At 38.8% G+C, this 15,340-nt stretch overlaps 3 protein-coding genes across 4 annotated transcripts; 1 reads left to right on the top strand and 2 right to left on the bottom strand.

Moving 5' to 3' along the window:
• Positions 1-1,677: 1,677 nt before the first annotated feature.
• On the bottom strand, positions 1,678-6,284 carry hsd11b1la (hydroxysteroid (11-beta) dehydrogenase 1-like a; the record flags this gene model as incomplete). Its single annotated transcript, XM_083911629.1, has 6 exons — positions 6,146-6,284; positions 3,757-3,887; positions 3,407-3,610; positions 3,153-3,246; positions 2,024-2,189; positions 1,678-1,861 (listed from the first exon to the last, which is right to left on the bottom strand). The coding sequence occupies exons 1-6, from the start codon at positions 6,228-6,230 to the stop codon at positions 1,678-1,680; spliced, it is 864 nt and encodes a 287-aa protein (XP_083767755.1). The 5' UTR covers positions 6,231-6,284.
• A 729-nt stretch (positions 6,285-7,013) lies between these two features.
• micos13 (mitochondrial contact site and cristae organizing system subunit 13) lies at positions 7,014-9,191 on the top strand. The gene is made up of 4 exons (XM_083940415.1): positions 7,014-7,156; positions 7,846-8,002; positions 8,491-8,548; positions 8,721-9,191. Exons 1-4 carry the CDS (start codon positions 7,128-7,130, stop codon positions 8,816-8,818), a joined length of 342 nt encoding a protein of 113 aa, XP_083796541.1. The 5' UTR covers positions 7,014-7,127; the 3' UTR covers positions 8,819-9,191.
• Positions 9,192-9,276: 85 nt separating this feature from the next.
• LOC310966622 (spindlin-1-like) lies at positions 9,277-15,095 on the bottom strand. 2 transcript variants are annotated; one of them, XM_083940413.1, is made up of 5 exons: positions 14,957-15,095; positions 14,203-14,244; positions 13,709-13,956; positions 13,273-13,506; positions 9,277-11,811 (listed from the first exon to the last, which is right to left on the bottom strand). In XM_083940413.1, exons 2-5 carry the CDS (start codon positions 14,220-14,222, stop codon positions 11,606-11,608), a joined length of 708 nt encoding a protein of 235 aa, XP_083796539.1. In that variant the 5' UTR covers positions 14,223-14,244; positions 14,957-15,095; the 3' UTR covers positions 9,277-11,605. The 2 variants fall into 2 exon arrangements, with proteins under 2 accessions (XP_083796539.1, XP_083796540.1); XM_083940414.1 differs by having other exon boundaries at positions 14,203-14,241; positions 14,957-15,026.
• Positions 15,096-15,340: the final 245 nt, after the last annotated feature.

Here is a 15,340-nt window from a genome sequence, read left to right as displayed (position 1 = left end):
CCCACCACCCATAAAAAAAATTTTGATGATTCAATCTGTGAACATCTCTACCAAAGTCAGAATTAGACCAAATGTCAGAATTAAGATGAATTTATTTCAAACCAATTTGCTACTTGCCATCAAGTGCATGATAGTCTGCTTGTAGGATGTTTCTTTACAGCGAATGAACACTGAATGTTTTCAGTACGATGAAGTAATCTGTCTTCACTAGTTTGGTACTACTGCCCTCATGTGGACATTGAAATTACTGTTGCATTCAGATTAATGCCTATGTTTCAGGTATGGCATTACTGTGCCATCATACAGCTTTCTTGTCTTGGGAGTGTACACGACTGAAAATAAATGTAATATATTCTTTTAATGTATCAAGGGTTGTTTCACTTTCCTTTCACCTCTCAACTATTCACTTTAAAATAAGGATAAAAAAACTTCCAAATACTCTGAAAGGAAACATTTCCGAACAAGAGAAATACAATATGAATAGGAGAGCATTTGTTTTTTTCTTGTTTTCATCTTTAACCATGTGAAACTCCGGATGTTTCAAAGAACGCTGAATGTGAAATGAAGAAGAAGAGGGCTCCTCTGTTCTTCAGCAAATACCTTTTCCTGACTCAAGCAAAAATCTTGTCTTCCATGTGGATTGGACATCTCCCAAAAGCAAGATGAGAAAAAGAAGAAGGTTCGGCTTGTGTTTATAGCAAAAAGTCCTGGTGTACTAGAATATTAAATGTACTATATATGACATTTAGAGTCAGGACCGGGATAGTCTCTATCTAGCCAGTAACTTATATTGGTCAAGTCAATAGTGCTAATAGTCAATAGTCACAGAGATTCTGCAACAGAACGGCAGGTTTTTGTGGCAGAACGTGGCGTAATTAAGAAGAAGAAGAAGAAGAAGAAGAAGAAGAAGAAGAAGAAGAAGAAGAAGAAGAAGAAGAAGAAGAAGAAGAAGAAGAAGAAGAAGAAGAAGAAGAAGAAGAAGAAGAAGAAGAAGAAGAAGAAGAAGAAGAAGAAGAAGAAGAAGAAGAAGAAGAAGAATTCCGCAACGGGGAAATTAAATTTGTTCACTCTATTATTGTTATTACACACACAAAGGCCCGAAATACACACACATGCAAAGACAGGACCTATATACATGCAATTAATGGAGAGATGTTAGAGCGAGGGGGCTGCCAGTGACCAGCGCTTCGAGCAGTTGGGGGTTCGGTGCCTTGCTCAAAAGGTGCCCAGGAGATGAACTGGCACCTCTCCAGCCACCAGTCCACACTACATTCATGGTCCACACAGGGACTTGAATCAGCTACCTTCCAGTTCCCAGCCAAGTCACCTATGGACTGAGCTACTGCCGCCCTAATTCTGGCACATGCCGCTGCCGGATTTAAAAGATGTGACCGTGTCAGAAAACAGATCAACAATGAGCACGAGAGTCCTATAACTCAGGTTTGTGACAGAGTAGCTGAGACCAGAAAACGAAAATTTTATTAATAGTGCCGAATCATAACAAACATTATCGCGAGACTCCTTACATATAGAGTAGGTTTAGACCACACTCTGTAACTTCTTTAGAGACTCAACATTTCCTCCATGAGCAACTGCAAGTTACAGCATTTATTTCCTATGTAGACCCTTTGAGGATACATTTGAGTAGTGGAATATATTAGTAACAGTTCATTTTTTTCATGGGCTGTACGTGTAGGAGTTCTGGATGACATAGTCTGTGGTGGAAGGGAACCAGTCTTTGCACAGAGTCACAATGTGGGTGAACCAAGGGTAGAAGAGCTCCGGCTCTCTCGTAGCTCCTGTAATGATGATGTTCAAGGCTGCATCCGCGGCAGGGTAGGCTGGTACATTAGTGACTCCCCTGGGATACAGAAAACACAACTGCTCTTAACTACCGTGGATAGCAGTGGTAAACATAAGGCCAAATAAGTTGCAGTATAGCAACATAAAAGTACCAGTGATCACTTTGATGCAGCTGAGAGACACTTTGCATTTGGACTTAATGTGTGTTTACTTGACTAACCTGACTTTCTCCATAGCTGATTCAGTATCAATAAGCCCCAGTGTACATATAGAGGTGGACACATTGCTCTTCTTCATAGCCAGCTCATGGCGAAGGGCCCCGAAGAAACCATTCAAGGCAAATTTGGTCGAGGTATACGGTGCCACAAAAGGACTGGTCATTTTCCCTGTGAAGCATCAATACCTATGAGAGCCAGGCTTTCCAATACACTTGTCATATGTAAAACATAAGAATCTTTTGTGACCCTTTTCGGGCCTTATTTAGGACACTTTTTGTTTTACTCACAGAAATTTTGTGGGTTTCATCAGTATTTAGTTATTTCCAAAATGTGTAAGTGTAAGGACAAAATGTCCTTATGGATTTACATGTGGTCGTCCAGTGTCCCAGTTAATGAAATAGCAAATAAAACACAATTTTCACATCAGGACATCAGCAGAATATAAAATATTTCCAGCAAACTTGATAGATTTGAATATCTCATGATCCTTCAACACCCTAAAAAAAGATAAAAAACATTAAAATCTTAAAACTGGAAATTTTAGCTTGTACAATTCTATGACTGCTGATGAAGATCATGTGATAAGATCAAAAGCTTCAGAAAGGCTACTAAATGGATGTTGAGGTGAGATTGTTTTGTTTTTTCTTTAACTTGGAAAGCACTTTGTTTGCGTTACATTTGCGTGTTGTATATGCGTATGTGCACATGTGCATGTTCCCAAATTGTCAATAGGCTATATGTCTATATGCATTATTGTACGGGTGTGTCCATGTGCATGCATGCTCTCTATGTGTATCTGTTCCTCTTGCTTGTGTATACGTGTCCATGTGTGATTGCAGGTTTGGTTTTGTTTCAGCCATTTCACATGTTCAATAAACATTTTCAAATTAGTTTGTGTGTTTATTTTTTGTTGTTCAGGCGTTTTAAAATGCATCCTTTTACTGAAAAAGAAGTACTTTAAAAATAACAATAATACAAAAATGTCAATGAAATTTAAAATAATGAGGCCAGAACTATACATTATTTGTAATTGATGGATGGAAAGATTTACAGGTAATAATGTATAATATGTTTATGTTTTATAGTTTTCTTTCTTCACCGTGTATAAAACAAATTCTGTGGCAAACTTACCTAAAAGTGATGAAACAATTACCAGTGAACCTTTATTTTGCTCAAGGGAGGCCATAGCTCTCCAAGCCATCTGAATGTAGCTGAAAAAATTGACCTTTGGAAAGCACACACACACACACACACACACACACACACACACACACACACACACACACACACACACACACACACACACACACACACACACACAAACAAACAGATCAGTGCATTCCCCACACATTATGTGCTGCTAGAACATCAAAATGCTGCGCTACCTTCATCAGCCACCTGGTGTGCTCCACATCTCCCTCCCACATGCTGAAGGGGCTCGGGCCAATGTGGTTGAGAACTAAGTAATCCAACCCGCCAAGCTTTTCCAGAGCAAAATCTATGGCTTTATCAGGGTCTGACTCAATGGACATGTCTGCTGCTATGTAGAGAGCCTTCTGAGCTCCCAAACTCAGGCACTTCTCTGCCACCTATAAGCAAAAATGGATCCAATGCAGTTGCAGAAAAGATTAGAAACACTTAGCTTACAGTGCTTCAACCAACTGAACGATATGTGTTATTAATTCATTGCCATAAAGTTTAATTTCTGATCCATGTTTATGATAAGTGTACTTACCTGCTGTAACACCCTCTCTCTCCTCGCTGTTATCACTATCTGGGCACCAAAGCGGGCATAATGATATGCAATTTGTTCACCAATACCTGTACTGGCCCCGGTCACCATGACCCTGGCACCTCTGAGAGATTCTGAAAGATACATAAAACACACAATAACATTATATTATATACATATATATATATATATATATATATATATATATATATATGTGTGTGTAAAAAGTATATATATATATATACATATATATGTGTGTGTGTGTGTGTAAAAAGTATATATATATATATATATACAGGTATATATATTATATGTTGTAGATGTTATGCTGTGACAACAGTTTTGTTAATGGATGTGTAAATTTTAATCTAATCTTAGAGCTATGATCCCTCAGTAAAAGTCCCCGATAGAGTGTTCGAGTCGTGCTTTTGGACACTTCACAACTTTAATATTGCTCATTGGACTCTGACACTGAGCTGGGACATAGAGCCACAATTACCTGTCCCCTTTTTACATAGGGTTATAAACTGGCTTGATAAACCGGCTTGACCTGCACCTTACCCAAACTAAACCTCCGTTGATGAATCCAGTTAAATGTGCAAACATCCACATTTTTCATCCTCTTATTTCCACATTGAATGTTTGAAAGTTTGCTGAGACAGGCTACAGGCTAAACTGCACTTCAAGGATAACACACTTTTGTATATCTGTACATGCAGAGTGCATGGTAAATAAAACCATACAGTGTCATTCACCTGTTTCATTTCTCATTTGTAAGATGCCGTCATATAAAAAGTCAAATAAGATCTTCATTAAGCTAATATCAACTGTGGCCGTAGCTTTCCAAAAGATGGCATGATATTGCAATTCTTGGAAACTGTACACACTACCCTATTGATTCAAAACCATTCAATTTATACGTTCAGTCCATATCATTCTATTACTTGACTGTACACAACTTCCTCACATAGTGGATAAATGCTCCATTCTCTCTCTGCTGAGGCCTCAGTCACAAGCGGAAAGCAAGTCAGATTATCATCAATTACTCGCTCAGTTTGTGCTTCCTTTCCTAAATTCTCCCAGGAAAGAAATACGCAGATATTTAGAGAATGCACAGCATCCCATCACAGTTGCATAATAAGTTTACATGGTGTGGAGCCTGTGCTGCACATCATGATGTACTGGGGAAGTACACAGAGATCGCTTATTAACGATGCATTTTAGACAGTTTTTGTCAATGTAAAATGGAAACATATTACGTGAACATCACAGTATCACAGTATATTTGACTGCGTCCCATCCCAGCCATATATCAATGCGATGCTGATCTTGTTATTAGATATGAACTGATCATGATTAGTTTGGTCCTCATATCAATGCTTCTTATAATTTTCTTACTCAAATAAGCCATCCCAAAGTAATTTTCAGATTGCATCAGTTATTGATACAAAAGATAGACTTAATAATACAATAATGATGATAATACAATTTCAGAAACAAACATTTGCACTTGATTGACACATTACAAAGCATAAAAAGCAAATAGACCTGGGGGAGGGGAGGAGAAAACACAGCTTTAGCAGTCAAAACACACAACAGTTATATTAACGACACCTGGAACTCATACGTTATATTAACGTACCCAAATCACAGGTGTTATATTAACACCCCCCCTTTTTTTTTTCACTGGACACTTTAACTTGCACACTACCACCTGCACTGGTCATACAAACACACTCACTTATATTTCATGTATATAATTCAATGCTATATGTTTAGTTTGCTTGGGTTCGTGTTTATATTTACGTAGGCACTGTCAAATCAAGTCAGATTCCTTATAATGAAAATTGCCTGGCAATAAACCTGATTCTGATTCTGATTCTGATGAGTGACGTCTTTTAAAAAAAACACCCAATCAGATAGCAATCCTGTCAGTCTGACCAGTTACTGTACTCACTGTACAGTAACTGGTCAGAAATCCAATTTGTTGTAATACATCATATTCATTCATATTTAAAGTCTCACAAATGAAATCCTAGCATGACCCTTTTTAATGACCATATGAGATCCAAAGCTAATATATCTCAGTTCCTTTCATTCATCATTTTTTTTTTCTTTATTGGCAATTCAAAGAAATTAGAAATGCAGACGATTCATATCCATAATAACGTGTGGTGACCATGGAGGTGACTGTACCTTTAAATGTCTACTCTGAACAGGAATTCATTGGAGTATCGACACTGGAAATAGTTTTAAATCAATGGCATACTTCTGCAAAACACTTCAGTAGATTGATATAAACAACAAGGAATTCCTCCGGTTTTATGAATGCATGGTATCTGCTATCGGATAACATTAAGATAAGTCCTCTTTGATCGTGCGTCTCTCTTACCTGCATCGAAACTGGGTGCAGTCCACTTGACAGCCAGGTACGCAACACATATGCTGGCTATTATGATTTTTGTCAAAGTTCCCATTTTTAAAAAACGCTTTTTGGTAAGCACTGATACTCAGGAGTCCACAAGTAACGCTTCACAGCTGCCTTGCACGGGGAATACGATGACAAAAGTGTTATTTATGCAAGCTGTCCTCATTCTCTTGATATCTGTAAAAGGGGGTGTGTTTCAGATAAGGGGTTTATTCAACCAGGATCCCGACCACCAGGTCACGTGGCGCATAGTATGCTATTTAACCCCTCAGTGTCCATATTTAAAGCGAGGTTCGCAATGGAGAGAAACTAAGAAACGCATAGGAAATGCCACTTGGATAAAAATGACGTCACTTACTCAAAATCATAAAATGAAATACAAACAAAAAAATCGATTTAAAAAATAATTTAACCCGAAAAAAATATTTTAGCCTCATTCCTGCTTACATATACAAAAAACAAACATATACTAAAAATTAGTATTTAAAAAAAAAATGATTTGACTGCTATAAATGCAAAAATACGCGAGTAACGAATCTGCCGCTCTTAAATGACCTCAACGCTTAGATTAAAAAAATGACGTCACAAATTATAAAATGAAATACAAGCAAAAAAAAATCGATTTAGAAAAATAATTTAATTAAAAAAATATATTTTAGCCTCATTCCTGCTTACATATACAAAAACAAACATGTACTAAAAGTTACTATTTGAAAAAAAAAATGATTTGACTGCTATAAATGCAAAAACACGAGAGTAACGAATCTGTCGCTCTTAAATGACCTCATCGCTCGCTTTTGAAGAGGCAACTTTATTGACACAGTCCCGGTGCGCAGGAAGCAGGGTTGTCCTTCAGCCTTGTAGCTAACGTAGCCGTGAGTGAAGCTTGGCGTAACTTCACCTGGTAAACACGTACTTTTTAAAGGAAACTGCAGCGCTGTGGACCATGGCGGCAAGGATTTTGCCCGTAGTGAAGTCAGTATTTTCAATTTCACCCGTAGTTTCCCTGAAGTGGTTGTTGCTGTAGCGTTATGTGCTAGCTGCTCTTTTAGCAAGTTAGCTAGCTGACGCCAAGTTAACCACCCTCCAGCTGTCATCTTCAACCACTGTGCTTAACGTTACTGCTTAGATAGCTCGTTGGTTCAATACCTCACTAGAAAAATAAGCATATATCCATATTAATAGGACGTTGGCCCAATTTACACCAAGTTTCTTCATTCGCTAACGTTAGCCAATGTTTTCCAAATGGCTAATGTTACTAGCAAGCGAGAAATGAAAGTGATACTAAAACATATCAATAACTTTATATAATTTTGTTTAAATTAAATAAATATGCAAGAAATTATAATACATATTTTATAGGAGTATATTGTTGCAGTAGTTATATTAAGTAGTAGTGAGTTATTGTATTTTGTAAGATACTGAGAATGTTGAATTTGCAAATGGAAAAATCTGTATGACCTTTTTCAATGTTTGAACTATATTTAAGTCAAGCTAAATTATCTTTTCTTTCCATCTAATGACACTCTTAAGTGGTACGCTGTAGAAATTAGTAACACATAAGCATGTTTTAATACGTTTGGCATGCTTCTGATTGGATACAGATATGGTGATCTTGGTTTATAGCCTGACTTCGTGTCTCTGTTCTTTCCTTTTTTTTTCAGATTGGCCACCAAGTTGACCATTGCAGGAGGAGCTCTCTACGTTGCCTGTGACTCTGGTCTGTTGGGAAGCAGTGAGCAGGGCTCAGAGGCCCTTGGGAAGGCCAAGGCTGCAATACCCCCGGCCATAGAGGAATGGATGAAGTACTTTGGCCTGGAGGTACAAATAAGATGCAAAGCTTAAGCATAGTTCTGATAGAAGAAGGCCCTGCATCCATGCTACTTGGCATTAAAAAGCAACACAAGCAAGCGCACAGCTCAACAATAACAATTTCCCACTTGCCAGCAACTCACTTTCCTGATCTGGTAAAAGTGGTAAAAATATAATTAAACACATTGTTTCTTCTGGAGCTGAGGAGGGAAGTAGCTATGGAGTGTGCATTGTGTTTCCCTTTATCTCTGTTGAGAGTTGCACATGCACAGGGCAGACTTATTTGCCTACTGCCTATTTAAAAAAACAAAGATAGATATAAATGTGTTTGCCTGTCAAGTTTCCCTTCCTGATACTGTTTTCTCTCTGCACTCTATTGGATTTATTAAATATGGTTTTTTTTTTTCGACGATTCATTCATATCCAGTAGCTCATTCACAAAAGATCATGACATTTCCAGTGTGAATACTCACTCACTGACCCCCTACTCTCCACAGGCTCAGCTTCCAACCATGCCTAAGGTTGAATTCGCCCCTGTTCAGGCGTGGAACTCTGGTAAGAACCGTGGGATGCAATGATATTATTAGTTTAATTGGGGAAGCAATTTCAGCATCACAGTTGTGACTCTGAGTTGATTATTTTCTTATTGACTACCACCATAAATGCTTTGTATTTACAATATTTCTGGTGCGTTAAACCCAAACCATTGATTTTTACCTCGTTGCAGGAGTGCGGCAGGTGATTTCAACTCTATCGGAGGCTCCAACAAAAGCAACTGGATACACAAATCAGGGTTTGCAATACCTGAAAGACCTTACCAAGTGAACAGGAACTCTCTGGACAACCTGACATTTATTAATCTTTTGAGTTTTGCACATGAGAAATGACATTACTTCTTCTAAAGTTGTAACCCCTCCCAAGAAAGGAGCGACACCCAACATGAAAGAAAACAGCCTCCTGAATGAGTACTGTGGTTCTCTAAATTATGTGGCATTGGTTGGGAGTTAATTGTACATAATGCTCAGACGCAAAATGTCTTTCATTTTGTGTATACCGCCAATTTAATTTTACTGTGTACTGTTGAATATTTCTCCCCCCTTTGTTCTCAACCCACCCAAATATTGTTATGAAGAGAATCTCTGTTGTATATATGCAGTTTCACCATTTGTGACTAAATAATACATCAGTCATAATAACATGTCCAGTCTTTAGTTTGATTTATTGAGGAAAAAGTACATGTTGCATGTTGATCATGGCAGTGTGTTCAAAGAACAACACCAAACAAATGTGCAAAAATCTTTTATTACTCATGACAGAATAATAATGACACAAATCGCCTGTCGATGCCGCGGCATCTTCAGAACAGGAGGTGATTTTAAAGCATGAAGAAGAGCACGCATGGTCATTTTGAAGTCCACTCTACACAACACGTAAACACTACACAGCACCACTGGCAGTGATGTACAGTGTGAATCTCTTTTATTATCATTTGTTTAATGTGGGTTGAACAAACAGTACAGATTCTGCCACACATTGTCACTTCTCTACTGTCAAAACAAGGTTTCAATATCTCCAGACACACTATTCAGGTTATGCATGCAGACTTTTGACAGCTAAAAATAACGGCATACCTACTGATTGACTAGTTAACCGAGGGATACACTGAGCGACTTGAAAAAGACTGAGAGGGCTAAGACCAAATCAGCAACTAGTGACAAAGTTTTGATGAAACCAATACTGCAAGCACACATGTCATGTTTGCAAGACAAAGAGACAAAGTTATTAAGACTAGACCCGGGTTAGTTACTGTCGGTTGAATATACTTGTTAAATATTCAGTTTATAATTGATGCAAATAAACAATCCTTTCACTAAAAGCTGGTGGTGTTTGGATGAGATATTCATAGAAATGAGAGTAACCACAACAGGCAACATGACGAAGCATATTACACAAGTTAACATATTAAATACTGTCATCTGAATGTATTGCAACGTTTTTTTTCTTCTTCTTCTTCATGCGTTAGATATAAAGCATTTATTCTGCCACATATGCTCTTAAGGAAAAAGCATTTTGGGGGAAACTATAGCGTACCATAACCTAAACATGTAAACTTTATACATAAAGTGCTCCCCACAAGATCAACAGTGAGCTTATACAACCAATGATGTGTGTAATATTTAACGAACATTTCCATACTGCATTAAGAGCAAAACACCGCACTGATATAAACTGATGGTTGCGAAACTTTCCTCGAGCTGTCAGTGTCATCACTTCTACATGAGGAACAAAGAGCAGCCTTTATATGCAATGATTCAATAAGAGCATAGATAGTTGTAGATACACTATGTACAATATTGCAAAATGACAAGCCGGAAGGCACTTTTATGATTTATGTGGGTTCAAATTTTAATGCGAATTTAGCAAACTGCGTCTTCATCACCAGTGCAAAGGATCTGATACAATGCAAAATATGGTGCAAAGGTACAGGAGTGTATTTCCACATTAAGCATAATTCAGCAAAAAGGCTTTTGTAAATATAAGGGCCCCATTTAGGTGATATTACAATCTTCCTTTTTTCCTTCCTTCCAGTACACTACATTTGATCATTTTATTATGTATGTATGTATTATTTTAGATTAATACACAGTCCTCTGCCCATTTAAGGGGGAACACCAACTTTATTAAGAATTTCAAAGTTATTTCCACGGGATATTAAAGTTCAAAATCAATATTTGTGAACAGCTCCTCTCTTAAAGCCAGAACCCAGAGAAGAAAGATTCAATGTTCTTGCAATGTCATCAAGTGTAGAGTAGGGATCTGCTCCATAGACACTGTATACATTATTATTATAATGAGACATGAATGGGAGATTCATTTTTTTTCTTTTTTATACCCATATGAGCCTTATTCTATTGCAGTGTTGGTTCTGAATCAGAAAATGTCCCCACATGCTCACAACATTCCCCAGGGTGCTCTCCGTGTCATCTGACATCTTTCCCAATCCATTGTCCATGGAGCAGTTCCACGCTTTATACTTGTTGAGATCACAAATTTGAGTTTTAGCACTTACACACATTTTGGATTTGGGAGAGAGTTGTTTGTGAATTTTCGAAATATGGGTGTAGTTAAGTTGATTCAACACTGCCTCAGTGGAATCTGCGGTGTATGATGCTTACTAGTTTTTTTACACAATCCAAAGAAAAGTGTCTTTAAAAGAATGTTTTGAGAAGCTTTGTTTAGTCATACCGCGGTTTAATTAAGATAATTACTTTTAAAGAGAAATCAGCGAGTATCTCGGGGACAACAATACAAATGCAGTAACAACTGCCCTTTGCAGCCGTTGGGCAGTGCAATCTTGGACTGTCCGAACTTAAAGTATAAAGTAGAGCAGCAACAATAAAACAAGTTGACTCCATATCCTCGAAATAGCCAAGCATAGCGGGTGTGCTACAGTTCTGCTGTGCATATGAAAAACAGATTGCACTTTCTTCTGAACAATAAAGCATATTAACTATTCAAACCTACCATGGCTTTGGAGAACAGATCATAACAATGAGTGGAACAGAAGCAGATGGAGGGAGGCTGGAGACTGAGATAAAGTGTCCAATATCTCTAGGTGGTTTTCACCAGGTCATAGACGTGGATATGAAAGTCATCATCATATTTGATGTAGTAGACAGAGGGCTTGGCCGGGACCTGGTAGATGACCAGGCCGGTTCTCTTCACACCCTTGTCAGTAACATACTCCACCTGTTTCCCCACCAGACTTTCCGTCTCTTCTCCCGGCTTCCTGTCCGCAGGTAACAGGTGTTTGTTTTCTGAGGAGTGACAACATTAGAGCATTACATTTGAGTTCAGTAAGTGTCTAACTCTGCCTACTTAAAGTATCTCAAAGTGGGTATGAAAGAATGGTTTGGTATCTGAGCAAATCATGCACACAAAGTGTTAAAATCAGAGGCTCTGCATTATTCTTTAACTGGTCCATCTGCATCACAGAAATAAGGAAATCCTATATCCAATTCTTCTTTCTCCATTCCTATTTTCTCAGGATCGCCTCACAATTTCTCTGCATTTCACCAATAACATACTTACAGACCTAGAAATTAAAAAAAACCATTATCCAGATATGTCAAGACTTTCCAGACACGTGTAATAACCCTGTATATCTTTTTATCATGACTTAGTTGAGCTCGTAATATGTCAACTGAAAATGATCCCAGACACAGAGGGATGAACCGCTGTGCTGGTTTTAATTTCCTGTATGATGTGGATTTTTCACAACCGCCATACTGCTGTTTAGCCACATCAGGTGCTGTAACTCTTCAATAAGCAGCAAAATATATAATACTGTTCAGTATATATATAATACCATGTTTAATGCATACACTACTAACTAATGGTTGGCACGATTAATAATCCGCACCTAACTTTCTCTAACAGGGCTGAACACCACAGCACACAACAACTTGTAACACTAATAATTGTACATTTACAAAATTACATCGCTAAGCCACTATGAACCTAAAACATGGCCCAGTCAAGAAAAGAAACAAAAAGTGATACAAAGCTATAGATACTATCTGAAATAACCAACTACGTGAGTTTTTACAGGTGTATCTTGCAGAATGCATCAGTATTCTGATATTTCACCAAGTTGTCTCACTATCTGATTAAGTGTGCCAAAATCATTTGAATATTCTCAAAGTAGATGCTGTATCTACGCGGTTCTAAACACCGCCCCATGTAAAAGAGGCTGAAGGTCCTCGAGGCAGCGGCCGCAGGTTCCACTCTGACCTTTGCTGCATGTCTCCCCCTCTCTCTCTCATCCCATTTCCTGTCTGTCCCATCTAATAAAAGGCTTGAAAAACTGCCAAAAAAGATCTTTTATATTCAACAATATGACCATAAATATCTAATCTCACCAAGCAAACCGTCCCAAGCACCTACTTCACTTCTTTGGAAAACTTTCTCTCTTGACAGCGTATGTCAGCGCGTGTCTGTGTCCATGGCTGCAAGAAGGTCTCCCTTTAAAACATGTCATTTTGCCTGGTTGCTACTAGGAGCCAAACCCCTCCGATGAAGACTTGAGTTAACTAGATTTTAATGACTTCCATAACTGTGAACTCACATGTTGTCCAAACATTCTTCCCAAGTGGAAAAATAGCTACGTCACATAGCCAATCTTTATATTATCTATAAAGCTTGAGGACAAAATTAGTGAAGACTTTAAAGCTTTGTGAAGAATCAATCTGTCTTTCTTAGGAACAAATCACCAGTACCTGCTTCAGGCAGAATCCTGAGGTCTCCGTCCGCATAGTCATCCCACAGCTGATACATATAAAGTACGGGGTCCTTTTCATAAGTGATATAATACCAGTTGGTCATGACTGGAGCTCTGGAGAGGACCATGCCTCTCCACTCGTTCTTCTCTCCATCTTCCTTTTCAAACAGATGCTCCACAGCTTTGCCCACCAGCTCCTCGGCCCCTGAAGGTATCTTGATCTTGTTGTTTACTGTGGAGACACAGTCATAAGGATATACAATATAAAAGAGAGAAAAACCTGGAAATCTATAACCCAACTGCGGCAAGAAGGGCATTTCACACTTATGTTTTTTTTTTGATCAACGTTATTGTATGTAAGATGTCTGGTTCACAGCAGAGTCTAAAGCATGAATTGATCAAACGAGCTGGGGAAGAGTGGCTGACTAACTCACCAACTTTTTCCGACATGACCTGCAGGCTCGACACTCTCTCGTCCTTGAACAGCTCGATGCCATAGACGCAGTCAAAGCCATCATACTTCACCATGAAGAGAGAAGGGTTCACACTAAGCCTGTCGAGTACTGTTCCCTTCCATTTGCTCTGGTTCCCCTTCTCACGCCAGTTATGCTGAATACGGACTCCCAGAATGCTGTTGGGATCTGGGGTCAACGTGTCGCTCAGCTCCCCGCTACTCCGCTTTCTGGTTAAACAGGATACAATTTTACATGCACCTGATTATTTCAATCAGAATGAAATGTGTTGTTTTTTTTAACCAATTAATAACATACGTACATTTGTTTCAAGATACTGGTTGATTCCAGAAGTGTATACCTGCATTAATCACTAATCATCATGTAGCTTTGTGACATTTGAGTTGGTTTGTTTTTTTAAACCATCATGAATGACTTTGTGTGATGATATAAAGAGTAGCTTCGTTTCTACATACCTGCCCCTTTTCTTGGACATGCCTCCAGAAAGTCAAAGGCTACTGATCAAGAGAAAAGACAGGGCAAGGTTCAGTTATTGTGTGAGGGAGTAGAACAGCTGCCAAACTTCACATGTACAGTATGAGGAAGGCCTCTGCTTCAGCTGAGAGGATGGCCTGTCTGCACAGACCTGTGACAGGCTGCAGGCTTGCTCGGCAGAAGACTGACAACTCCGACAGCCAATAGATTTAGCATGATGGAATAACTTCCTGGGTATTTACTTTTAACTGCACAACCACGGAGGTCACTATGTGTAAATGCACAGTCTTACTGAGGCGAGACAGGGTGGTTATCATATCTATCGCACACGTCTTGCCTCAGTCAAGGATTTTCAAAAGCAAATGAAAAATCTGGTTTGACACAACAGCCATTTTCACTGTATCTGACGAATTATAGTGTAACGTTAGCTTGTTACATTTTTAGTGCTAATAACTTATACATTAGCATGTGTAATGTAATGAGGATAAGTCATGCCGTGTACAGCACCTGCCCCCGGACTAAAGCCAACACACCTACACCTCACACTGTAGGTTAACCATAACACTCGTATGTCCTAGCTGTACTTGAATGCAGATGTTACTGTACGGAAACAGTGGAGGCGGCTAGCTACATCCGCTCTACGCTGTCCGTAACGGCAGGTAACACACACACACCAGCGACAACTGGTGTGTCGAGAGCCTTATTCTCCCCCTCCGCGGAACATGTCTTCATTACCTTTTACGCAGATTTCATAGCAGTAGCTCGGTTCGTCTGGCAGAGAAATGCTGCCACACGCCAACCCGCCTGTGTAAATCTCGCGAAACCTGTGGAAAATGGGAGATGCGAGAGAGACGAGACTCTGGTTCCCGGCGAGCCTTCGGTTACCATGACCGCAGAGAAGGTCGTGAACACGCACGCAATGAACACTGGGTAATGGTGTTTTTTAGTGACAATGACGTGAACTTTTACCCACCGGAGTACAGGTGTTCCAAAAATATACCAGTAATTTTATAGTTAAGGTAAGAACAAATCTACCTCTTTTTTTCCAATTCAACCTGCAACTAAATAAGTTAATTTTACAATAATGAATAAGATTTACCCTTGTAATGACTTTTTGCA

The sequence above is a fragment of the Echiichthys vipera genome (genome assembly GCF_963691815.1).
Source record: "Echiichthys vipera genome assembly, chromosome: 3".
In the NCBI taxonomy this organism is placed as follows: domain Eukaryota; kingdom Metazoa; phylum Chordata; class Actinopteri; order Perciformes; family Trachinidae; genus Echiichthys; species Echiichthys vipera.
The sequence above is the reverse complement of the archived record's forward strand: the minus strand, read 5'-3'. Positions and strand labels throughout refer to the sequence as shown.

Excerpts from the sequence above, each read along its gene's own strand:
- micos13 (XM_083940415.1), top strand. The coding sequence starts at position 7,128 with ATGGCGGCAAGGATTTTGCCCGTAGTGAA. Across the intron at positions 8,003-8,490 it reads TGAAGTACTTTGGCCTGGAG|GCTCAGCTTCCAACCATGCC; the intron begins GTACAAATAAGA and ends TACTCTCCACAG. Across the intron at positions 8,549-8,720 it reads TGTTCAGGCGTGGAACTCTG|GAGTGCGGCAGGTGATTTCA; the intron begins GTAAGAACCGTG and ends ACCTCGTTGCAG.
- LOC310966622 (XM_083940413.1), bottom strand. The coding sequence starts at position 14,222 with ATGTCCAAGAAAAGGGGCAG. Across the intron at positions 13,507-13,708 it reads GGTCATGTCGGAAAAAGTTG|TAAACAACAAGATCAAGATA; the intron begins GTGAGTTAGTCA and ends GTGTCTCCACAG. Across the intron at positions 11,812-13,272 it reads CAGGATTCTGCCTGAAGCAG|AAAACAAACACCTGTTACCT; the intron begins GTACTGGTGATT and ends GTCACTCCTCAG.